The sequence below is a fragment of the Bolinopsis microptera genome, chromosome 11, assembly GCF_026151205.1.
Source record: "Bolinopsis microptera isolate Bmic1 chromosome 11, MBARI_Bmic_1.0, whole genome shotgun sequence".
Classification (NCBI taxonomy): Eukaryota; Metazoa; Ctenophora; class Tentaculata; order Lobata; family Bolinopsidae; genus Bolinopsis; species Bolinopsis microptera.
This window is the reverse complement of record NC_087082.1, coordinates 206,584-233,672: the sequence shown is the minus strand read 5'-3', so window position 1 is coordinate 233,672 and position 27,089 is coordinate 206,584. Positions and strand designations below refer to the sequence as shown.

At 35.3% G+C, this 27,089-nt stretch overlaps 2 protein-coding genes across 2 annotated transcripts in view; both read right to left on the bottom strand.

Annotated features, from left to right (window-relative positions):
* Positions 1–2,852: 2,852 nt before the first annotated feature.
* Positions 2,853–6,638, bottom strand: LOC134823254 (uncharacterized). Its single transcript, XM_063834650.1, has 4 exons — positions 6,348–6,638; positions 5,283–5,524; positions 5,098–5,170; positions 2,853–3,343 (listed from the first exon to the last, which is right to left on the bottom strand). The coding sequence occupies exons 1-4, from the start codon at positions 6,635–6,637 to the stop codon at positions 3,028–3,030; spliced, it is 921 nt and encodes a 306-aa protein (XP_063690720.1). The 5' UTR covers position 6,638; the 3' UTR covers positions 2,853–3,027.
* A 599-nt stretch (positions 6,639–7,237) lies between these two features.
* LOC134822558 (RNA-binding protein lark-like) overlaps positions 7,238–27,089 on the bottom strand; it is a 33,394-nt gene continuing 13,542 nt past the window's right edge. The window contains exons 4-7 of the mRNA XM_063833669.1: positions 10,122–10,249; positions 9,105–9,177; positions 8,194–8,502; positions 7,238–8,046 (exon numbers count right to left, since the gene is read on the bottom strand). Coding sequence (XP_063689739.1) covers positions 7,704–8,046; positions 8,194–8,502; positions 9,105–9,177; positions 10,122–10,249 — 853 coding nt within the window. The 3' untranslated portion in view covers positions 7,238–7,703. The remainder of the gene's footprint in view (positions 8,047–8,193; positions 8,503–9,104; positions 9,178–10,121; positions 10,250–27,089) is intronic.

Sequence of the window (27,089 nt, the reverse complement as noted above, 5' to 3'; positions counted from 1 at the left end):
CACTACCACACTACTACACTACTACACTACCACACTACCACACTACCACACTACTACACTACTACACTACTACACTACCACACTACCACACTACTACACTACCACACTACTATACTACTACACTACCACACTACTACACTACTACACTACCACACTACTACACTACTACACTACTACACTACTACACTACTACACTACCACACTATTACACTATTACACTACCACACTACTACACTACTACACTACTATACTACTACACTACCACACTACTACACTACTACACTACCACACTACTACACTACTACACTACTACACTACTACACTACCACACTATTACACTATTACACTACTACACTATTACACTATTACACTATTAAACTACCACACTACCACACTACCACACTACTACACTACTACACTACTACACTACTACACTACTACACTACTACACTACTACACTACTACACTACTACACTACTACACTACTACACTACTACACTACTACACTACTACACTACCACACTATTACACTATTACACTACCACACTACTACACTACTACACTACTACACTACTACACTACTACACTACTACACTAATACACTACTACACTACTACACACTGTATATTATACACTGGTCAGGAAGAGTCCTCCTATTATTATTATTTCTCTTAGCTGAGATTAAAAAGACAATTATTCAAGGGCCATTCATGGAGAACGAATTGAAGGGTACTATACAGAGGTTAACAAGACAATTAGTCAAGGGGCAGTCTTGCAGAACGAATTGAAGGGTATAGAGGTTAAGGGGGCATGAAATTTTTCTCAAAATTGATTTTATAGTTGTTTCTGATAGAGGGGAGTGATATCTATCAGCTGCTTTTGGTCCCATGGAAAAATATTATTCCTAGCCGAAGTTATCGCCGGTCAAAGGTCAGCGCTCATGCGTAATTGTATTGCGCGAGTGATTTTCAATCGCGTCTTGAAAATCGAGTCTAAAAATCTATCTTCTCCTACATTTTTTGAGCAATCACCTTGAAACTTTCAGGATATTATGTTCTAAGGACCATTTCGAAGATTCTGTTCGATCATAATTTTAAGATAGACCTTAGAACTTTAGAAAATTTTGAAATTCGATTTTGAAAATCTTGGACCTCATTTTTTGACGATTTTTCCAGGTTCAAGATTTTCAAAATCCTAACTTCGGCTAGAGACAATATTTTTCCATGGGACCAGAAGCAGCTGATAGATATCACTCCTCTCTATCAGAAACAACTATAAAATCAATTTCGAGAGAAATTTCATAAAGACCCCCCTGCCCCCTTAACAAGACAATTAGTCAAGGAACAGTCTTGCAGAAGGAATTGGTTTTTTGGCAGTTTATCTTTAAATACGTATAATTGTAGTGTATGGTAGTGTACTCTGTGTTGATGTATAGTAGTGTATAGTAGTGTATGGTAGTGTATAGTAGTGTATGGTAGTGTACTCTGTGTTGATGTATAGTAGTGTATAGTAGTGTATGGTAGTGTATAGTAGTGTATGGTAGTGTACTCTGTGTTGATGTATAGTCGTGTATAGTAGTGTATAGTAGTGTACTCTGTGTTGATGTATAGTAGTGTATGGTAGTGTACTCTGTGTTGATGTATAACTCCAGTTGTTGGGCTGCACATAAGGCTGTCTTGGAGAAGTTGGATGTTGTACACAGGCGTCATTTAAGATCAATATTGAATTATAAGTACCCGGGGGTAATTTCTAATATCAATCTGTATAAAAGCTGCAACAGTGAACCACTGTCAGCTGTATATACATACTATACGTATATATATATATATAGTATATACACGTATAATTGTCAGTAAATGTGAGTTCCAGTGACCCTACACCGAGAGAGTCAGTATTAAGCTACCACACTACTACACCGAGAGAGTCAGTATTAAGAGCTGACAGTGGAAGGGATTCTGTCGAGCAGATTCTGCTAGACTACATGTGTTACCATGGCAACATGTAACATGTGTTACCATGGCAACATGAAACATGTGTTACCATGGCAACATGTAACATGTGTTACCATGGCAACATGTAACATGTGTTACCATGGCAACATGAAACATGTGTTACCATGGCAACATGTAACATGTGTTACCATGGCAACATGTAACATGTGTTACCATGGCAACATGTAACATGTGTTACCATGGCAACATGTAACATGTGTTACCATGGCAACATGTAACATGTGTTACCATGGCAACATGTAACATGTGTTACCATGGCAACATGTAACATGTGTTACCATGGCAACATGTAACATGTGTTACCATGGCAACATGTAACATGTGTTACCATGGCAACATGTAACATGTGTTACCATGGCAACATGTAACATGTGTTACCATGGCAACATGTAACATGTGTTACCATGGCAACATGTAACATGTGTTACCATGGCAACATGTAACATGTGTTACCATGGCAACATGTAACATGTGTTACCATGGCAACATGTAACATGTGTTACCATGGCAACATGTAACATGTGTTACCATGGCAACATGTAACATGTGTTACCATGGCAACATGTAACATGTGTTACCATGGCAACATGTAACATGTGTTACCATGGCAACATGTAACATGTGTTACCATGGCAACATGTTGTGCATGTGTATTCTTTCCCCGAACTTGAACTCCGCGGTAAAACGAGGTTATATTGTTTACATTATAATATTATATGAATAATAAATAATAATATAACTATGACTTTATATGGGAGACAAAATTCAGGCCTATAAATTGGTACGCTCGTATCTTCTAAATAAATAATTATAAAATTGAAATACAAGAATACAGTATCATTGCACAATTTTTATAAACTTCAAGTCTGGAAAAATAGAGAAACTAAATCCTTGATAAAAAGATGAAATCACAAATACATTTGATATGAAGAGAAGATGAAGAAGAAAGCGCACTGTGTCCCGGTCAACACCGGCTCAATAATAAAATTATCAGCTAAAACTCTCAAAACGTAATTTAGTAGTAAGTAGCTCCGTAGGGGTCATGTGCTGGATAGGGAGCCCCCCCTGCCCCCCCGCTGTAGGGAGCACGGGTCTCCGGCCGCCTTGGTCTGGGAGGTGGCGCAGCGTAATCTCGCGCATAGTAAGGGTCACGTGCGTAAGGTTCGGGCGGATAATATGGAGCAGGTGGCGGTGCCTCCCTTGCGTAATACGGGTCTCGTGCATACGGGCTGGCGTAATACGGGTCACGTGCATATGGGTCACGTGCATACGGGTCACGTGCAGGAGGTCTCCGTCGTCCGTAAGGGTTGTGTGCGGGGTACGGGGCCTGCCTGCAAGGTCCTAGCTTTATAATTCCATCATTTCCTTCATCAATAATCAAATACAGTGAAACTTACATCTCCAGAACAGGTGAAGTCCTTTAAATTTAAATGATTAGAGTCTACAATGTCGACTTAACATGTTGGGGGGGGGGGGGGGTGACAACCTCATAAATATATAAATTATAATGTACATAAATACCTATACCTATTTTGGAAGAGCAGAAGATTGTGAGCAACATTGATTTCTTTAAATTTTAGGATAAAATTTCATGACAAGATTTTTACTATTCAAAATTTTCGATTAAACAAATTTTTTCGGAAATATTTGTAATTATTGTTCAAATGGTCAGAAACTTCTATATAAGCAACCTTTTGATAGTCTGAACTGTTCATAATCTTTTGATCAAATTAAAAACCCTATACAACCCAAGTTTAAGGTACACAAAGGCAACAAATCAAATTTTTCCCAGCCCCAAACAATTGGTTTTAAAACTTGATATCAACCCCCTCATGCAGTAAAAACACTTTAAAACACTACGAATATAATTGAATATTATATGATGTTAAAAGTGGGAAAATACTGAAAAAACAACAAAACCTTTAAATAATCATAAATTTACATAAATACCTATACCTATTTTGAAATCGGAGGGAATAATAGGTGTTTACGAGGTTGCCCCCCCCCCCCCCTCTTCCCATGTTGTGTATAACAATAAAGATCTCCGTTAATTAACAGTACAGTTATTATTATGTTAATATAACTACAATTAATAGTTCTGGTGGCCCAGAAGTAACTACCCACACGCAACCCTTTAATAACTCACGAAATTCGTATCAGAATTGCTTAAAAATTTCAGAGAATATAGATATGGGTCAAACTTTCCTGAAAATTTCCTGAAAATTTCGTAAAGTTTCATCAATTACATCTTTTTCTTCATTGTCACCATGAACTCATGAAGTGAGAACGTTTTGAGTTAAGAACTCCACAATTTCCAGAAACACTTGGTTTGATAATTAAAGTGCTTTCTCAAACTTTCAAGTTGGTTGTTTACAACTAAGCCGAGTTATGACTTTATGACCCTTTTAAGATATTGCAGATACGTGATCTCGGCACTTAATCACATATCAGTGATTTTGTCACCCAATCAGTGATCTCATCGAGAGTTATTCACTAGGGCACTAGCGGGCAACAATAAGACTCATTAGGCGGTACCGAGCATGTTGGGGGATCACGATCTGATCACTTTAAGTGAATACTGATTGTGACTTGCCTTAAAATCAAAGAAATTTGCGTTATAGCGCTTCAGTTGCTGTCCTATGAGCAGTTTCCAACCAATCAGGGCATTGATTGAGTGAAGAAATCACATATTAAGTGCCGGGATCATGTATCCGTCAGATCTTAAAATGGTCATAACTCGGCTTAGTTGTAAACAACCACCTTGGAATTTTGAGAATTTAGCACTTTAATTATCAAACCAAGTGTATCTGGAAATTGTGGAGTTCTTAACTCGAATCTTTCTCACTTTATGGTGACAATCAAGAAAATGAGGGAGTGGCGTGCCACACCCTCTGTAATCGATGAAATTTTACGAAATTTTCAGGAAATCTAAGTTTGACCCATATCTATATTCTCTAAAATTTGTAAGTAATTCTGATACGAATAACGTGAGTTATTTAAGGGTTGCGTGTGGGTAGTTACTTCTGGGCCACCCTCTATAATATATTATATAATATACTATTATTGACTGTAACACCATACTAACCTGACTGGTGGAGCCGAATGATAACCATGGTTACCACCTCGTGGTACAGTTCTTTTATCCCTCATTTCATTAACTGAAAATTACTTATTACAATGAGAGTTGTTATTGGAGTTATATTGGAGACACGAGGGGTTATCTTAATTAATATAACTTTTTACTTTAATAAAACACAAAATTCCACTAACCCCTGTTCCTGCGCCCCTCCCTTCTCCCTTTAGTAATCTGAACCCTAACACTCCCACCGAACAGTTCTGTATCATTAGTCTCCTCTACTGCCTTGTTAGCCGCTCCTTCCGTGTCAAACTCTACAAAAGCAAAGCCCGGAGGATTATGTGCTATCCACACGTCCGTAACATTTCCAAACTTCTCATACACGCTGCGGACATCCTCCTTTTCTACTGCGTTCTTAATATTTCCAATAAACAGTCTGAGAAGTTACATAATGAGGTGAAGTGGAGTAACATTAAGAAGTGAGGTGGAGTAACATTATGAGGTGAGGTGGAGTAACATTATGAGGTGAGGTGGAGTAACATTATGAGGTGAGGTGGAGTAACATTAAGAAGTGAGGTGGAGTAACATTATGAGGTGAAGTGGAGTAACATTATGAGGTGAGGTGGAGTAACATTATGAGGTGAGGTGGAGTAACATTATGAGGTGAGGTGGAGTAACATTATGAGGTGAGGTGGAGTAACATTATGAGGTGAGGTGGAGTAACATTATGAGGTGAGGTGGAGTAACATTATGATGTGAGGTGGAGTAACATTATGAGGTGAGGTGGAGTAACATTATGAGGTGAGGTGGAGTAACATTATGAGGTGAGGTGGAGTAACATTATGAGGTGAGGTGGAGTAACATTATGAGGTGAGGTGGAGTAACATTATGAGGTGAGGTGGAGTAACATTATGAGGTGAGGTGGAGTAACATTATGAGGTGAGGTGGAGTAACATTATGAAGTGAGGTGGAGTAACATTATGTGGTGAGGTGGAGTAACATTATGAGGTGAGGTGGAGTAACATTATGAAGTTATGAGGTGAGGTGGAGTAACATTATGAGGCTCTCGCAAGTCGCAATACAATTACTCATAAGCACTAACCTATGACCGGCGATAATTTCGACTAGGAACAGTATTTTATATGGGATCAAAAGCATCTGATAGATTTCACCCCCCTCTTTAAGAAACAACTGAAAAGTCGATTTTGAGAAAATGTTCACATGAAGACCCCCTTCCCCCTTAATATGGTTTATCGAACCTTGGTTTGCCCGAATCTTGCACTTCGTGTTCCTTTTTCAAATCATCCTTTTTTTTGGTGAATTCGACTCTAATTTCACTTCCAAAACAATCTTTCTTGTGTTTAGTCTCTAGTGCAGCGGCAGCTGCTTCCACAGTTGCAAATTCTAAAAATGCGAATCCTGGAGGATCGTACGCTATCCACATGTCGGTTATTTCTCCAAATTCTTTAAATTCTTCCATGAGCTCCTCTTTCTCAACATTCCTCTTGAGCCCTCCAATGAAGAGACGAGGAGAGGGGCTGCCTGACATCTCTGCTAATGCAGGGTTTTTATAGGTTATATTATATTTTCTAGTGATTCCATATTGTATTGCGACAAGGGAAAATGCTCTTTTCAGGTAAAGGAAAGTAGATCCCGTCCCGTCCCGTACCGTTCCGTACCGTTCCGTACCGTCCCGTACCGTCCCGTCCGGGGGGAGGGGGGGGGGGGGGGGGGGCGGGGGGTACCAACGGACATTAATGTGCATTAATGTGCATTAATGGGCATTAATGTGCATTAATGGGCATTAATGGCAATGGCAGTCTGAGCAAAATTTTAAAATACTAAAATACTGCCATTAATGCCCATACTTTTTTCCCATTTTTGCCCATTTTTCTATTAAATGTGGGCATTAATGTGCATTAATGGGCATTAATGTGCATTAATGGGCATTAATGTGCATCAATGGGCATTAATGGGCATTAATGACAATGGCAGTCTGAGCAAAATTTTAAAATACTGCCATTAGTGTCCGTCGGTACCCCCGTCCCGTCCTGTCCTTTTTGGATTCTGAGACAAGCGGACATAGACTGATAGACGGACGTTTCACCCCCCCCCCCCCCCCCCCCCCTATATATATAACAAATAATTTGAGATCATGAATACGATGTTGTCACATTGAAACGTTGAATAATTCCTTTCCTGATAAGAGCCTTTTCCTTGTCGCACCAAACGGGATCAATAGAAATTTACCCAAGAAAACATAAATTTCAATATAAAAAATGTCTGATTCCACAATGACAAAAAATACATAGAAGTTATTATGATATCTAAAATAATATTAATTGTTAAAGATAAATCCGATAGACAGCTTACAGCTGAGCTGATGCAGTAAACAATTTAGAAAATTTAACCAACACATTTCTGAAGAAAATAGAGATTTTAACTACTACTATACTGAAAATATCGGCCATGTAAACGAATCAGTTACTAAGTCCAGAATTTTTGATCCGCAGTAACAAATTTATGATGTCAGGTCCTAACACTGACTAAGTCAAGGAGTCGGTACCTTATAAAATTAGAAATTTTGAAGGCAAAAACGGCGATAAATTGAATTGTCAGTAATATTCTTCAGAGTACGGAATCTGAGTAGAAGAAGCGGTAGGTGGAAGAGGGCCGCGCGCCCGAACGCCCCTTCCCCGTCTCCTTACAGGTACAGGGTGCTCTGTTGACCGCATGTTTAGTGGATCCGGCCGATAATATGGTTGGTCGTAATAATAAGGGTCCTGAGGTGCCGCAGCTGGCTCTGCCGCATAATATGGGTCCGCGTATTCCTGCCCAGCGGCGTAGTACGGATCGTCGTAATACGGATCCTGGTGGTAAGTGTACCGGCGTACGGGTCGATGCGGAGCCGCAGGTCGCGCAGCTCTGCCGCGTAACGATCGGAATGGTGGCGGCCTCCTGTGAGGTAAGGTCCAGTAAAATATTTCGCAATTTCATCCATCAGGCAAAAATCGTAATGCATCTGTAAATTTATTGTGGTAAGGTGATCGATTTTGATTTTCACCGTAGAAAATATTTAAGATAACAGCAACAAAATGCTCTTACCTGGCAGCAACAGGCCCCGTACGCGCATAGGGGTGAGATTGTGCAGAGTGGTAGGGTCTCTTGGGGGGATACTCGTCCTCTCCTTTTCTCTTAGAATTAGTGAGGTCTACTTTCAGTTTCCCTCCAAACACCTCCCTATCATGCACCCCCTTTATTGCTTTCTGAGCAGACTCCATGTCTTTAAACTGTACAAAAGCAAACCCAGGAGGATTGTACGCCACCCAGATGTCTACTATTTCACCGTAGGGTTCGAATATCGGCTTCAGATCTGTTTTCTCGATTTCTTCTTTGATATTTCCCACAAATAGCCTGAGTATTAAAATATTCTAGAGTTCAATGTAATAGTGGGGGCAGGGGCCAGGGGGTGACATGTAATAGTAGGCTAGGGGTGACATGTAATAGTAGGGGGTGACATGTAATAGTAGGGGGTGACATGTAATTGTAGGGGGTGACATGTAATAGTAGGGGGTGACACACATTCTCAAATAGAATATATATGATATTTAATTCACATAATTTACATTTTGTTGCCTTAAAGCATCGTGTCCAGATAAACATTATAATATATAAAAATTATACATGACTATGTTTTCACGTGTGTTTTCACGACAATGCAAGTATCCTTTCGCAGCAGCAATGTGCGCCACCATGGTTTGAGACCACTGACCGTGGTTTGGGACCGTGGTTTGGGATCATGGTTTGGGACCGTGGTTTGGGACCGTGGTTTGAGACCGTGGTTTGAGACCGCCGCCACGGTATTTTGTGAAATTGAACCACCGTTTTAAAACTGATTATGACGTATGCAATAAATTAGTCCATTAGAGACACTTATGAGGAGGTTTCAATCAATTTTAGGCATTTTAACCACCGCCTCTAGAATTGTACATGACGCACAGTAATGAATCACAGACCTGGGTTCAGTTGAAGGACGTCCAGATCTTCCTCCTCTAGAACCACGTCTGGAGTCGTCTCGTCCACCAGACTCTGGATTCAGAAGTGATAAGCACAGCGTTACCATGACTACATTGAGTACATAAGCACTGCAACCATGGTAACTAACCATGCAATGGTGAACAGCTTACGTTTGTCCCTTGCACGCTTGCTGACTGCTTACAAAGTTACAATAGATATTATAATTATAATTCGAAAGATTATCTATGTCTGTCTGTCTGTCTGTCTGTCTGTCTGTCTGTCTGTCTGTCTGTCTGTCTGTCTGTCTGTCTGTCTGTCTGTCTGTCTGTCTGTCTGTCTGTCTGTCTGTCTGTCTGTCTGTCTGTCTGTACGACCGTCCACGTGCAAATTTGACGAGAAATAGGAAGCTGCATAGTAACCATGGTAACGGTGTTCAAAAGCTCACGTGCATGTGCAAAGATTTGCGAGCGATATTTTTATCGATTTTGTTGTGGTAATTACGTTGTGTTTGGTGCAAGCAACATTTCAATCGGCTGCATCTTCGGTTGTGACGGATAAAAACAGACTACCAAAGAATACTATTACCTTCCTCCCTGTGACCACGGGCTTTCTAGTCAGTATATAATATAAACACAGCAAGCAAAGGTGTATATTTCAGATAGACACCGCGGAGCGATTTCTTTCTCATAGACAAGTTGAGAGGGGGGGGGGGGGGGGGCAAGTTACCTGGTTACCTCCGGTTATCCGGTTATCTGGTTATCTGGTTACCTGGTTACCTGGTTATCTGGTTATCTGGTTATCTGGTTACCTGGTTATCTGGTTATCTGGTTACCCGGTTACCTAGTTATCTGGTTATCTGGTTATCTGGTTATCTGGTTATCTGGTTATCTGGTTATCTGGTTACCCGGTTACCTGGTTATCTGGTTATCTGGTTACCTCCGGTTATCTGGTTACCTGGTTACCTGGTTACCTGGTTACCTGGTTAACTGGTTACCCGGTTACCTGGTTAAACTCACTTTGTTCAGGTTTCTTTCTGGCTGTTATCTCGACCTTGAGAGAATCACTGAAATCTTGGGTTGTCCCGTTTATCTCTTCCACCGCTTTTTTAGCAGCCACTTCTTCCTCGTACTCCAAGAAACAATACCTGGGTGTGACGTGTAAAAGTATATTATCAGTAGTATAATAAATTAGTATAGCTGTAGCACGTTCTTAATAATATAATCAGTACTAGTATAATATTAGTATAGCTTTACTCTGTAGTCTGTATGATGTACTAGTATAATATTAGTATAGCTTTACTCTGTAGTCTGTATGATGTATTAGTATAGCTTTACTCTGTAGTCTGTATGATGTACTAGTATAGCTTTACTCTGTAGTCTGTATGATGTACTAGTATAGCTTTACTCTGTAGTCTGTATGATGTACTAGTATAGCTTTACTCTGTAGTCTGTATGATGTACTAGTATAGCTTTACTCTGTAGTCTGTATGATGTACTAGTATAGCTTTACTCTGTAGTCTGTATGATGTACTAGTATAGCTTTACTCTGTAGTCTGTATGATGTACTAGTATAGCTTTACTCTGTAGTCTGTATGATGTACTAGTTATAATATTAGTTTAGCTTTACTCTGTAGTCTGTATGATGTACTAGTATAATATTAGTATAGCTTTACTCTGTAGTCTGTATGATGTACTAGTATAATATTAGTATAGCTTTACTCTGTAGTCTGTATGATGTATTAGTATAGCTTTACTCTGTAGTCTGTATGATGTACTAGTATAGCTTTACTCTGTAGTCTGTATGATGTACTAGTATAGCTTTACTCTGTAGTCTGTATGATGTACTAGTATAATATTAGTTTAGCTTTACTCTGTAGTCTGTATGATGTACTAGTATAGCTTTACTCTGTAGTCTGTATGATGTACTAGTATAGCTTTACTCTGTAGTCTGTATGATGTACTAGTATAGCTTTACTCTGTAGTCTGTATGATGTACTAGTATAGCTTTACTCTGTAGTCTGTATGATGTACTAGTATAATATTAGTATAGCTTTACTCTGTAGTCTGTATGATGTACTAGTATAATATTAGTATAGCTTTACTCTGTAGTCTGTATGATGTACTAGTATAATATTAGTATAGCTTTACTCTGTAGTCTGTATGATGTACTAGTATAATATTAGTTTAGCTTTACTCTGTAGTCTGTATGATGTACTAGTTATAATATTAGTATAGCTTTACTCTGTAGTCTGTATGATGTATTAGTTATAATATTAGTATAGCTTTACTCTGTAGTCTGTATGATGTACTAGTATAATATTAGTATAGCTTTACTCTGTAGTCTGTATGATGTACTAGTATAATATTAGTTTAGCTTTACTCTGTAGTCTGTATGATGTACTAGTATAATATTAGTTTAGCTTTACTCTGTAGTCTGTATGATGTACTAGTATAATATTAGTTTAGCTTTACTCTGTAGTCTGTATGATGTACTAGTATAATATTAGTTTAGCTTTACTCTGTAGTCTGTATGATGTACTAGTATAATATTAGTTTAGCTTTACTCTGTAGTCTGTATGATGTATTAGTTATAATATTAGTTTAGCTTTACTCTGTAGTCTGTATGATGTACTAGTATAATATTAGTATAGCTTTACTCTGTAGTCTGTATGATGTACTAGTATAATATTAGTATAGCTTTACTCTGTAGTCTGTATGATGTACTAGTATAATATTAGTTTAGCTTTACTCTGTAGTCTGTATGATGTACTAGTATAATATTAGTTTAGCTTTACTCTGTAGTCTGTATGATGTACTAGTATAATATTAGTATAGCTTTACTCTGTAGTCTGTATGATGTACTAGTTATAATATTAGTTTAGCTTTACTCTGTAGTCTGTATGATGTACTAGTATAGCTTTACTCTGTAGTCTGTATGATGTACTAGTATAGCTTTACTCTGTAGTCTGTATGATGTACTAGTATAGCTTTACTCTGTAGTCTGTATGATGTACTAGTATAGCTTTACTCTGTAGTCTGTATGATGTACTAGTATAGCTTTACTCTGTAGTCTGTATGATGTACTAGTATAGCTTTACTCTGTAGTCTGTATGATGTACTAGTATAGCTTTACTCTGTAGTCTGTATGATGTACTAGTATAGCTTTACTCTGTAGTCTGTATGATGTACTAGTATAGCTTTACTCTGTAGTCTGTATGATGTACTAGTATAGCTTTACTCTGTAGTCTGTATGATGTACTAGTATAGCTTTACTCTGTAGTCTGTATGATGTACTAGTTATAATATTAGTTTAGCTTTACTCTGTAGTCTGTATGATGTACTAGTATAATATTAGTATAGCTTTACTCTGTAGTCTGTATGATGTACTAGTATAATATTAGTATAGCTTTACTCTGTAGTCTGTATGATGTACTAGTATAGCTTTACTCTGTAGTCTGTATGATGTATTAGTTATAATATTAGTATAGCTTTACTCTGTAGTCTGTATGATGTACTAGTATAATATTAGTATAGCTTTACTCTGTAGTCTGTATGATGTACTAGTATAATATTAGTTTAGCTTTACTCTGTAGTCTGTATGATGTACTAGTATAATATTAGTATAGCTTTACTCTGTAGTCTGTATGATGTACTAGTATAATATTAGTATAGCTTTACTCTGTAGTCTGTATGATGTACTAGTATAATATTAGTTTAGCTTTACTCTGTAGTCTGTATGATGTACTAGTATAATATTAGTATAGCTTTACTCTGTAGTCTGTATGATGTACTAGTATAATATTAGTATAGCTTTACTCTGTAGTCTGTATGATGTACTAGTATAATATTAGTATAGCTTTACTCTGTAGTCTGTATGATGTACTAGTATAATATTAGTATAGCTTTACTCTGTAGTCTGTATGATGTACTAGTATAATATTAGTATAGCTTTACTCTGTAGTCTGTATGATGTACTAGTATAATATTAGTATAGCTTTACTCTGTAGTCTGTATGATGTACTAGTATAATATTAGTATAGCTTTACTCTGTAGTCTGTATGATGTACTAGTATAATATTAGTTTAGCTTTACTCTGTAGTCTGTATGATGTACTAGTATAATATTAGTATAGCTTTACTCTGTAGTCTGTATGATGTACTAGTATAATATTAGTATAGCTTTACTCTGTAGTCTGTATGATGTACTAGTATAATATTAGTATAGCTTTACTCTGTAGTCTGTATGATGTACTAGTATAATATTAGTATAGCTTTACTCTGTAGTCTGTATGATGTACTAGTATAATATTAGTTTAGCTTTACTCTGTAGTCTGTATGATGTACTAGTATAATATTAGTATAGCTTTACTCTGTAGTCTGTATGATGTACTAGTATAATATTAGTATAGCTTTACTCTGTAGTCTGTATGATGTACTAGTATAATATTAGTATAGCTTTACTCTGTAGTCTGTATGATGTACTAGTATAATATTAGTTTAGCTTTACTCTGTAGTCTGTATGATGTACTAGTATAATATTAGTATAGCTTTACTCTGTAGTCTGTATGATGTACTAGTATAATATTAGTATAGCTTTACTCTGTAGTCTGTATGATGTACTAGTATAATATTAGTATAGCTTTACTCTGTAGTCTGTATGATGTACTAGTATAATATTAGTATAGCTTTACTCTGTAGTCTGTATGATGTACTAGTATAATATTAGTATAGCTTTACTCTGTAGTCTGTATGATGTACTAGTATAATATTAGTATAGCTTTACTCTGTAGTCTGTATGATGTACTAGTATAATATTAGTATAGCTTTACTCTGTAGTCTGTATGATGTACTAGTATAATATTAGTTTAGCTTTACTCTGTAGTCTGTATGATGTACTAGTATAATATTAGTTTAGCTTTACTCTGTAGTCTGTATGATGTACTAGTATAATATTAGTATAGCTTTACTCTGTAGTCTGTATGATGTACTAGTATAATATTAGTTTAGCTTTACTCTGTAGTCTGTATGATGTACTAGTATAATATTAGTATAGCTTTACTCTGTAGTCTGTATGATGTACTAGTATAATATTAGTATAGCTTTACTCTGTAGTCTGTATGATGATGTATGCTGATGTATAGTAATATTAGTATAGCTTTACTCTGTAGTCTGTATGATGTATTAGTATAATATTAGTATAGCTTTACTCTGTAGTCTGTATGATGTACTAGTATAATATTAGTATAGCTTTACTCTGTAGTCTGTATGATGTACTAGTATAATATTAGTATAGCTTTACTCTGTAGTCTGTATGATGTACTAGTATAATATTAGTTTAGCTTTACTCTGTAGTCTGTATGATGTATTAGTTATAATATTAGTTTAGCTTTACTCTGTAGTCTGTATGATGTACTAGTTATAATATTAGTTTAGCTTTACTCTGTAGTCTGTATGATGTACTAGTATAATATTAGTTTAGCTTTACTCTGTAGTCTGTATGATGTACTAGTATAATATTAGTTTAGCTTTACTCTGTAGTCTGTATGATGTATTAGTTATAATATTAGTATAGCTTTACTCTGTAGTCTGTATGATGTACTAGTTATAATATTAGTATAGCTTTACTCTGTAGTCTGTATGATGTACTAGTATAATATTAGTATAGCTTTACTCTGTAGTCTGTATGATGTACTAGTATAATATTAGTATAGCTTTACTCTGTAGTCTGTATGATGTACTAGTATAATATTAGTATAGCTTTACTCTGTAGTCTGTATGATGTACTAGTTATAATATTAGTATAGCTTTACTCTGTAGTCTGTATGATGTACTAGTATAATATTAGTATAGCTTTACTCTGTAGTCTGTATGATGTACTAGTTATAATATTAGTATAGCTTTACTCTGTAGTCTGTATGATGTACTAGTATAATATTAGTTTAGCTTTACTCTGTAGTCTGTATGATGTACTAGTATAATATTAGTATAGCTTTACTCTGTAGTCTGTATGATGTACTAGTTATAATATTAGTATAGCTTTACTCTGTAGTCTGTATGATGTACTAGTATAATATTAGTATAGCTTTACTCTGTAGTCTGTATGATGTACTAGTTATAATATTAGTATAGCTTTACTCTGTAGTCTGTATGATGTACTAGTTATAATATTAGTATAGCTTTACTCTGTAGTCTGTATGATGTACTAGTATAATATTAGTATAGCTTTACTCTGTAGTCTGTATGATGTACTAGTTATAATATTAGTATAGCTTTACTCTGTAGTCTGTATGATGTACTAGTATAATATTAGTATAGCTTTACTCTGTAGTCTGTATGATGTACTAGTATAATATTAGTATAGCTTTACTCTGTAGTCTGTATGATGTACTAGTATAATATTAGTATAGCTTTACTCTGTAGTCTGTATGATGTACTAGTATAATATTAGTATAGCTTTACTCTGTAGTCTGTATGATGTACTAGTATAATATTAGTATAGCTTTACTCTGTAGTCTGTATGATGTACTAGTATAATATTAGTTTAGCTTTACTCTGTAGTCTGTATGATGTACTAGTATAATATTAGTTTAGCTTTACTCTGTAGTCTGTATGATGTACTAGTATAATATTAGTATAGCTTTACTCTGTAGTCTGTATGATGTACTAGTATAATATTAGTTTAGCTTTACTCTGTAGTCTGTATGATGTACTAGTATAATATTAGTTTAGCTTTACTCTGTAGTCTGTATGATGTACTAGTATAATATTAGTATAGCTTTACTCTGTAGTCTGTATGATGTACTAGTATAATATTAGTATAGCTTTACTCTGTAGTCTGTATGATGTACTAGTATAATATTAGTTTAGCTTTACTCTGTAGTCTGTATGATGTACTAGTATAATATTAGTATAGCTTTACTCTGTAGTCTGTATGATGTACTAGTATAATATTAGTATAGCTTTACTCTGTAGTCTGTATGATGTACTAGTATAATATTAGTATAGCTTTACTCTGTAGTCTGTATGATGTACTAGTTATAATATTAGTTTAGCTTTACTCTGTAGTCTGTATGATGTACTAGTATAATATTAGTATAGCTTTACTCTGTAGTCTGTATGATGTACTAGTATAATATTAGTTTAGCTTTACTCTGTAGTCTGTATGATGTACTAGTATAATATTAGTATAGCTTTACTCTGTAGTCTGTATGATGTACTAGTATAATATTAGTATAGCTTTACTCTGTAGTCTGTATGATGTACTAGTATAATATTAGTATAGCTTTACTCTGTAGTCTGTATGATGTACTAGTATAATATTAGTATAGCTTTACTCTGTAGTCTGTATGATGTACTAGTATAATATTAGTATAGCTTTACTCTGTAGTCTGTATGATGTACTAGTTATAATATTAGTATAGCTTTACTCTGTAGTCTGTATGATGTACTAGTATAATATTAGTATAGCTTTACTCTGTAGTCTGTATGATGTACTAGTATAATATTAGTTTAGCTTTACTCTGTAGTCTGTATGATGTACTAGTATAATATTAGTTTAGCTTTACTCTGTAGTCTGTATGATGTACTAGTATAATATTAGTATAGCTTTACTCTGTAGTCTGTATGATGTACTAGTATAATATTAGTATAGCTTTACTCTGTAGTCTGTATGATGTACTAGTATAATATTAGTATAGCTTTACTCTGTAGTCTGTATGATGTACTAGTATAATATTAGTTTAGCTTTACTCTGTAGTCTGTATGATGTACTAGTTATAATATTAGTTTAGCTTTACTCTGTAGTCTGTATGATGTACTAGTATAATATTAGTTTAGCTTTACTCTGTAGTCTGTATGATGTACTAGTTATAATATTAGTATAGCTTTACTCTGTAGTCTGTATGATGTACTAGTATAGCTTTACTCTGTAGTCTGTATGATGTACTAGTATAGCTTTACTCTGTAGTCTGTATGATGTACTAGTATAATATTAGTTTAGCTTTGCTCTGTAGTCTGTATGATGTACTAGTATAATATTAGTATAGCTTTACTCTGTAGTCTGTATGATGTACTAGTATAATATTAGTTTAGCTTTACTCTGTAGTCTGTATGATGTACTAGTATAATATTAGTTTAGCTTTACTCTGTAGTCTGTATGATGTACTAGTTATAATATTAGTATAGCTTTACTCTGTAGTCTGTATGATGTACTAGTATAATATTAGTATAGCTTTACTCTGTAGTCTGTATGATGTACTAGTTATAATATTAGTATAGCTTTACTCTGTAGTCTGTATGATGTACTAGTATAATATTAGTATAGCTTTACTCTGTAGTCTGTATGATGTACTAGTATAATATTAGTTTAGCTTTACTCTGTAGTCTGTATGATGTACTAGTATAATATTAGTATAGCTTTACTCTGTAGTCTGTATGATGTACTAGTTATAATATTAGTTTAGCTTTACTCTGTAGTCTGTATGATGTACTAGTATAATATTAGTTTAGCTTTACTCTGTAGTCTGTATGATGTACTAGTATAATATTAGTATAGCTTTACTCTGTAGTCTGTATGATGTACTAGTTATAATATTAGTATAGCTTTACTCTGTAGTCTGTATGATGTACTAGTATAATATTAGTATAGCTTTACTCTGTAGTCTGTATGATGTACTAGTATAATATTAGTATAGCTTTACTCTGTAGTCTGTATGATGTACTAGTATAATATTAGTATAGCTTTACTCTGTAGTCTGTATGATGTACTAGTTATAATATTAGTTTAGCTTTACTCTGTAGTCTGTATGATGTACTAGTATAATATTAGTTTAGCTTTACTCTGTAGTCTGTATGATGTACTAGTATAATATTAGTTTAGCTTTACTCTGTAGTCTGTATGATGTATTAGTTATAATATTAGTATAGCTTTACTCTGTAGTCTGTATGATGTACTAGTATAATATTAGTATAGCTTTACTCTGTAGTCTGTATGATGTATTAGTATAATATTAGTATAGCTTTACTCTGTAGTCTGTATGATGTACTAGTATAATATTAGTATAGCTTTACTCTGTAGTCTGTATGATGTACTAGTATAATATTAGTTTAGCTTTACTCTGTAGTCTGTATGATGTACTAGTATAATATTAGTATAGCTTTACTCTGTAGTCTGTATGATGTACTAGTATAATATTAGTATAGCTTTACTCTGTAGTCTGTATGATGTACTAGTATAATATTAGTATAGCTTTACTCTGTAGTCTGTATGATGTACTAGTTATAATATTAGTTTAGCTTTACTCTGTAGTCTGTATGATGTACTAGTATAATATTAGTATAGCTTTACTCTGTAGTCTGTATGATGTACTAGTATAGCTTTACTCTGTAGTCTGTATGATGTACTAGTTTAGCTTTACTCTGTAGTCTGTATGATGTACTAGTATAATATTAGTATAGCTTTACTCTGTAGTCTGTATGATGTACTAGTATAATATTAGTATAGCTTTACTCTGTAGTCTGTATGATGTACTAGTATAATATTAGTTTAGCTTTACTCTGTAGTCTGTATGATGTACTAGTATAATATTAGTATAGCTTTACTCTGTAGTCTGTATGATGTACTAGTATAATATTAGTATAGCTTTACTCTGTAGTCTGTATGTATTTTTTTTTTTTTTTTTTGCAATTTTTAATACGTTTGTTTAAATTCGCTAATGGATTAAAACTGATAAGAAGACCGACTGTGCGACGCGAATTATTCCTTGCTGACTGACCATGGATACCACTACAAACACTCCAACTTCTTCTCAACGGACTCTCGGGCTGCCAGGTAGCGGCACGCCCACCGCTACCGCAGACTCTAAGGGCTACCTGGCAGACCCCCTTTACACAGGTACGGTAGATAGGGGCACTCAAACTACCATGAAGTCATTTAGTCCACAACTCTGCCTTGACCTTGTTGATCAGCTCTCGGAAGATCAAATGACACTTGAACTCGAAAGAACTTGTAATGAGAAGTTCATCAAAGCTCGAGGCAAAATACGTAAAAGTAACGCGCTTACTGAACATTTTAAACAAGTAGTCATAGAAGACAGTACCGACTTAACACACGATCTCAACAAATTAACCTCTAATTTTGCGAGGCACGTGTCGGAAGCAAACAAACAACTGGAGCAGCTGAAGGAGAACGTAGTCCGTGCCCAGACGCTCGTTAAAGACCTACAACAGCCAGCAGCTCCTGCAGCCCGTGACGTCCCCCTCCTGCCGACTCCTGCCATCCTACCTACACCATCCTCAACAACTCGCAGTACTAGTAACCTGGAGCCTGAAGGTATCATGCCTTATACACTTTATGCAGAAAATTTATTTAAACAGTTTCAAGCTGCGCATTTGGACAACAACACAACATATGACCGCAATTTTGGAAATAGGAAAGTTGCCCACTATGGGAACATGCCTTATGAGTATGCTGGAGGCCGCCATGTGGCACGTGAAATCAGCACCAACACTTATCTGGCGAATATTGTTGATCATTTGAACTCCCTATTCCCTGACCAGGCCAAACCGTTCAACAGTTTCCTCGTGACCAAATATGATAACCATATCTCACACATCCCGCCACACAGTGATAACGAGCCATCAATAGACCCAGAAAGCACCATTCTAACCATCACGCTGGGTGCCCCTCGCCCCGTAGTGTTCAGAATAAAACCACCTGGTAGCTATAAGCGGTTCTCCCTGACCCCAGAACATGGGTCAATGTACACGATGACTCGGGCTAGCCAGGATGTGTTTGACCACAGTGTACCCCGGGTCAAGGAACAAGATTTCTCTGGCACTAGAATTAGCATTACCTGCAGGGTCCTCCGCCATGCATCAGCACCATACCAGAGGGGTAATTCTAGTCATGCTCGGCCTAAAAGGGTGTTGATTCTTTCAGATTCGAAGAATAAGTCGTTTGATTGTTCCACATTGCATGAGCCAGTTGTTGCCTTCAGAGAGGATCTCTTTCATCTGCGGGATCTACACCAGCACTGCAGATCCATTGAGCAGGCTGATGTTGTTCTCCTCTCTGCGGGAATCAACGACCTCAGAAAACACCGCGTTCACCCCTCGACTCTACACAACTTTGTTGAACGCTCAGTGAATCAATATAAAAACACTAAGTTCATTTTTGATTCAATTTCACCTCTCAACATGAGCGCCGACAGATTCAACAACATGAACAAATCTATCGACCAGCTGAACATGACATTGTTCGAACTTTCAGTTCATACTTCTAACTTCAAACTGTTTGATAACTTGAAATTTGGCACCTCACACCTGGCACGAGATGGCCTTCACTTTAATTTGTCTGGTCAATCCGTGCTATCTGAGTGTTGGGTTCACTGCATTCTACTTTCTCTAGGACTAAAGAGAGGATATCTGCCCCTGCGGCGCCAGTATAGAAATTTATTATGTCAGTTTTCTTTTCGTGTTAAGTGATTAATCTTTATGATAGAATTGCTGCACTACTTAACAATTTCACTCAAGAACAGAACAGGACCGACTAAACAAGCATGTAGCTGACAGAACAAACTGCGGAAATGGTCACCTTATAAATCCACCATAATAACCTGTAAACTAAATTCGGACAAATTTCAGCCTAAGTTATACCTAAATAATATCACGTATAATTTTAATTCATCATGAGCCTCAATATTAGTCCAGCATCTATGTCCATCACTCTTCGAATGAGCTGATTGGCTGATCACATCTTATCTAATCTAAGACGAGTTATCTCCGTTTCTCAGAATATTGCTTATTTTCTCAATTTAAATAGATGAAAATGAATTCTACAGTTACGTGATTATATCACATAACTGATTATGATAGTATAACTAATCACGGACGGGCGTTGATCACGCAAACAAACTGGACACGGACAATAATACAAGTACAAATTACACACCGTAAAGGGAATTATTGCTCCACAGTCGGTCGATTTATTGTTAGATTTCACATGATTGAGTTAGAAACATATAGAAAACGTATTGGCTACTTTAATAATAGCCACTCAAACAAGAAGAGAACAAAGAATTCAGTAATACACTCCACACCGTTCAAAACTCATTCAAACCACATCACATATGTCTTGCTTTTATGTACTATTATTTCGTCCTTGTTATGTTACTCTGTTTTACCACCTGTATTTTGGAAAACCCACCTACAAACAAAGCTAAACTGATACAGCTTATTAAATCTCCACTCCTACTAAATATTAACAGTCTTGGTAATTTACTTTGCAATTTCTACCTTGTTATCTTTGGTATTGCAATTAGACGTACAATGAGTAGCTTATCTATTAGAGGTAAAACACTACATACGTTGTTTGTTAAATACAATTCCAAACGAGGCTTAATCCCATATCTACAAAATATAACTGCATCACTTTACCTTTGGATACTACTCATAAACTTTCTCCTTATCTTTATTTGTAACCCTAGCATGAAAAATCCAGGACCCCCGGGAAACTGCTCAGTTTTTTATTGTAACGTTCAGGGCTTGATCCCTTTTGGTGAACTTGGAGATGCAAATCCCACTCTCCACTCTACAAAAATTCACGAACTAAACCATTTTATTTATATCAATAAACCAGATATTGTAGTTTATAATGAAACATGGTTAAAGGACAATATCCATGATAGTGAAATCATCTCGACAGCTGATTACAAAGTATTTAGACTTGACCGTTCTAGCTTTACTCATCCCCCGGACCCCCAGAATAGTCGGAAATTCAGAGTAAATGGGGGTGGTGTCCTTATTGCCATAAAACATTGTCTTGACATAGAATCTAAAATCATTCCTGTCAAATGTAGAGCCGAGATTTTGAGTATTGAGCTTTCTGACAAGTTAGGAAGAAAATCCATATTAAGCTCGTTCTACAGAGTTGGCACACTTGGCAATGATAACCATGATAGAGTCAAGCAATACCTACATAACATCCGTAGGCGTAGAAGAGTACAGAGCATTACCTTGGTTGGTGATTTGAATATGCCCCAGGTCAGATGGGATGAGGGCTCCTCCTCTGTTCCTATTGAACAAGCATTCATTGATACGTTTAATGATTTATCTTTACAGCAGCTGGTAACAGACCCTACACATTACAGGGGAAATGTTCTAGATGTAGTTTTGACGGATAAGCCAGAAATTATATCAGAATTAATTGTTGACAGTAAACATGGTATTTGTGGGTCGGATCACTATGCGATAAGATTTGACATAAGACTTAACGCTAGAAAGAAAAAGTCTACCAAACGAAAAATTTATAGCTTCAAAGGGCCAATTGGACCAATTTAAATAATGCACTGAATTCTGAAAACTGGGAACATCTACTTAGTGGTAAACCAGTCGAAGAGGCCTGGTCAGTTTTCAATACTATTTTCACTTCTCATTGTAATTCACATATTCCTAAGATATCTGTCTCCGATGAATTTCAAACCCCCATGGTTTGACTCAGATGTCTTTGATTTATGTAGAAAAAAGGAGCGACTACATGACGAATGGAAACAGTCTTCTAATCCAAAAAAATATTTAAAATTTTCCAAAGCTAGGAGGGATTTTAAAAATCTCGTTGATGCAAAATTGGACGCAAACTTTGAAGATGATGATAACAGAAATCTCATTAACAAAAAGTTCTGGTCTTTTGTGAAATCTAAATCAAACTCTAATCGCATTCCTGAAACAGTCAGCTACAATGGTTGCCTACGGTCCGATCCGCAAGGACAGTGTGAGTTATTCAATAAATATTTTAACGAACAGTTTACAGAGGGTAGTGATTATGATATAGATATCGACTTTTCCAGTGACCGTGATTTTCAGGTCAATTTCGACACTTGTAAAATCAAAGGTTTACTTGAAAATATTGATCCAAGTAAAGCGCAAGGGGCCGACAATATCCATGGAAGAATTTAAAGTACTGTTCAGTGAGCCTGTCTAAGCCTCTTGCTATCCTTTTTGAAGCTTCTTATAAAACTGGATGTATTCCAGCAGATTGGAAAATGGCAAACGTTGTTCCAGTTCATAAAAAAGGCTCTAAAATTGAAGTTAACAACTATAGGCCAATTTCTCTGACAAGCATTATTATGAAAGTTTACGAAAAAGTAATCCGGGATGAATTGCTCAATCGATGTGAACATCTTATTGATCAACGTCAACATGGTTTTATGAGTAGGAAATCATGTACAACTCAGCTAGTAAATTTCTGTGACAGCTTAGCCCTATCTCTCAATGACAATGTTCGCACTGACATAATATACTTTGATTTCCAAAAAGCTTTTGATTCTGTCAACCACGACATAATTCTGTTGAAGCTCAAAGAACAATACAACATTGATGCATCTCTACTGAGATTCTTCAAGTGCTACCTTGAAAACAGATACCAAAGGGTTGTCATTGGAAATAAAATGTCTGCTCCCTGTCAGGTTAGATCAGGTGTCCCCCAGGGCTCAATTTTAGGGCCTACTTTATTTATACTTTTTCTTAATGACATTACAGAGGATTTGTCACCGGAAACAAATATAACCATGTATGCTGATGATACAAAAATATGGCGTAGAATCACGTCCCAGGATGACCATTGGCTGCTCCAGCGGGATATTAACAGTCTTCAAAATTGGGCTCATCATAATAAGATGGTGTTTCACCCTTCAAAAAGTCACGTTCTTTCTATTACCCGAGCATATTCTATGAATCGTAGTGTTAATTTTGTGTACTCAATGAATGAACGGCTATCGAATACACAGACATTGAAAAAGATCTTGGAGTACATATCAATAGTAAGTTAGATTGGTCACATCACTGTGATATGATATACTCTAAGGCTAGTCAGAGGTTAGGCCTTCTAAAAAGAACATGTTACTTCACCAAGAACACTAAAAAACGTCGGGCCTTCTACCTATCTCAGGTTAGAAGTCATTTCGAACACTGCACAATTGTCTGGCGGCCTCATTCAGAAACCTCGGTGGAGAGAAACTTGAATCGATACAAAAAAGAGGTATCAAGTGGATCCTTAATGATATTTACTTGAGCCTAAGGGACAAAAAAAGGTATTTCATAGCGTGTAAGGAACTAAATATCCTTCCACTCTCGGTAAGGTTTGATTACAAGGATATATTATATTTTCATAATATTTTTTATGACATGTCAGTTGTGACATTTCCACCTTACTTACGACGTTTCATGGGAAGTAGGTTAAGGCGATCACATCTAGACGATCTCAGTATGATTAGTGACATTTCTCCTCAAGTTCACAAAACCTTACGTCAAAGCCAGACCAGATGTTCAGGCATATCTAAGTCTTACTTTTACAGAGCACACATTCTTTGGAATAAACTCCCTTATGAATTAAGGGAAATCTCAAGGCCATCCGTGTTTAAAACCCATTTAATTAAGTACCTCTGGACAGTTCTAAACGACCATATAACATCCTCTGACAGTTAAACAACTTACCTTAATGTAACTATATTGTCTAAATATAAATGATATGAAGTATAATTAATAAAATATGTTAAATAAAGTGTGTTTATAATTATGATTTATGGTACATTGTTATTTATTATATTTATATTTTAGGCTGTAACCTTATTAGTTCAATGGAATAAACCTAGCATGCCTTGGTTGCAGCATCGCTTCACTTATAGGTGCATTTAAGGGCCCGATGTAATTGCTATGATCAGTTTACTGGTCAACTGGTGTTTCGGTGTCCCTTATTTTGTTTTACACTCGGTCACTTGTCAAGGCATGTAAGGTCATTCGGCGATATTTTCTTTGAAATAAAATGATGTATTTGTGTAACAATTTGAAAGTTTATTGATAAAAAAAATGTACTAGTATAATATTAGTATAGCTTTACTCTGTAGTCTGTATGATGTACTAGTATAATATTAGTTTAGCTTTACTCTGTAGTCTGTATGATGTACTAGTTAATATAGTATAGCTTTACTCTGTAGTCTGTATGATGTACTAGTATAATATTAGTATAGCTTTACTCTGTAGTCTGTATGATGTACTAGTATAATATTAGTTTAGCTTTACTCTGTAGTCTGTATGATGTACTAGTATAATATTAGTATAGCTTTACTCTGTAGTCTGTATGATGTACTTGTATAATATTAGTATAGCTTACTCTGTAGTCTGTATGATGTACTAGTATTATAATAGTTCAGCTTTACTCTTTAGTCTGTAGTGTATGATAATATTAGTATAGTTTTTCTGTGTCTGTTGTGATGATAATTTAGTATGCTTTTTCCTTTTGTTGTATGTGTAAGTTTAATTTAGTATAGCTTTACTCTGTGTTGTTGATGTTAGTATATATTGTTTAGCTTTTTCTCTGTGTCTGTATGATGTATGTTAATATTTGTTTAGCTTTACTCTGTAGTCTGTTTTTGTACAGTTAATATTGGGTTTGCTTACTCTGTAGTCTGTATGATGATAGTATAATATTGTTAGCTTTATCTGTGTTGTATTTTATAGATAATATTAGTAAGCTTTACTCTGTAGTTGTATGTGTACTAGAAAATTTTTTGTATGCTTTTCCTGTGTCTGATGATGTTGTTAAAATTGTATAGCTTACTTGTAGTCTGAAAGATTACTGTTAATTTTTAGTTTAGTTTTCCTGTATTGTATGGTATTATAATTGTATAGTTTACTCTGTAGTTTTTGATGTACAGTTAAATATTAGTATAGCTTTACTCTGTAGTCTGTATGATGTACTAGTATAATATTAGTATAGCTTTACTCTGTAGTCTGTATGATGTACTAGTATAATATTAGTTTAGCTTTACTCTGTAGTCTGTATGATGTACTAGTATAATATTAGTATAGCTTTACTCTGTAGTCTGTATGATGTACTAGTATAATATTAGTATAGCTTTACTCTGTAGTCTGTATGATGTACTAGTATAATATTAGTATAGCTTTACTCTGTAGTCTGTATGATGTACTAGTATAATATTAGTATAGCTTTACTCTGTAGTCTGTATGATGTACTAGTATAATATTAGTATAGCTTTACTCTGTAGTCTGTATGATGTACTAGTATAATATTAGTATAGCTTTACTCTGTAGTCTGTATGATGTACTAGTATAATATTAGTATAGCTTTACTCTGTAGTCTGTAAGATGTACTAGTATAATATTAGTTTAGCTTTACTCTGTAGTCTGTATGATGTACTAGTATAATATTAGTTTAGCTTTACTCTGTAGTCTGTATGATGTACTAGTTATAATATTAGTATAGCTTTACTCTGTAGTCTGTATGATGTACTAGTTATAATATTAGTTTAGCTTTACTCTGTAGTCTGTATGATGTACTAGTATAAATTAGTATAGCTTTACTCTGTAGTCTGTATGATGTACTAGTATAATATTAGTATAGCTTTACTCTGTAGTCTGTATGATGTATGATGTATGATGTATGATGTACTAGTATAATATTAGTATAGCTTTACTCTGTAGTCTGTATGATGTATTAGTATAATATTAGTATAGCTTTACTCTGTAGTCTGTATGATGTACTAGTATAATATTAGTATAGCTTTACTCTGTAGTCTGTATGATGTACTAGTATAATATTAGTATAGCTTTACTCTGTATGATGTATGATGTACTAGTATAATATTAGTTTAGCTTTACTCTGTAGTCTGTATGATGTATTAGTTATAATATTAGTTTAGCTTTACTCTGTAGTCTGTATGATGTACTAGTTATAATATTAGTTTAGCTTTACTCTGTAGTCTGTATGATGTACTAGTATAATATTAGTTTAGCTTTACTCTGTAGTCTGTATGATGTACTAGTATAATATTAGTTTAGCTTTACTCTGTAGTCTGTATGATGTATTAGTTATAATATTAGTATAGCTTTACTCTGTAGTCTGTATGATGTACTAGTTATAATATTAGTATAGCTTTACTCTGTAGTCTGTATGATGTACTAGTATAATATT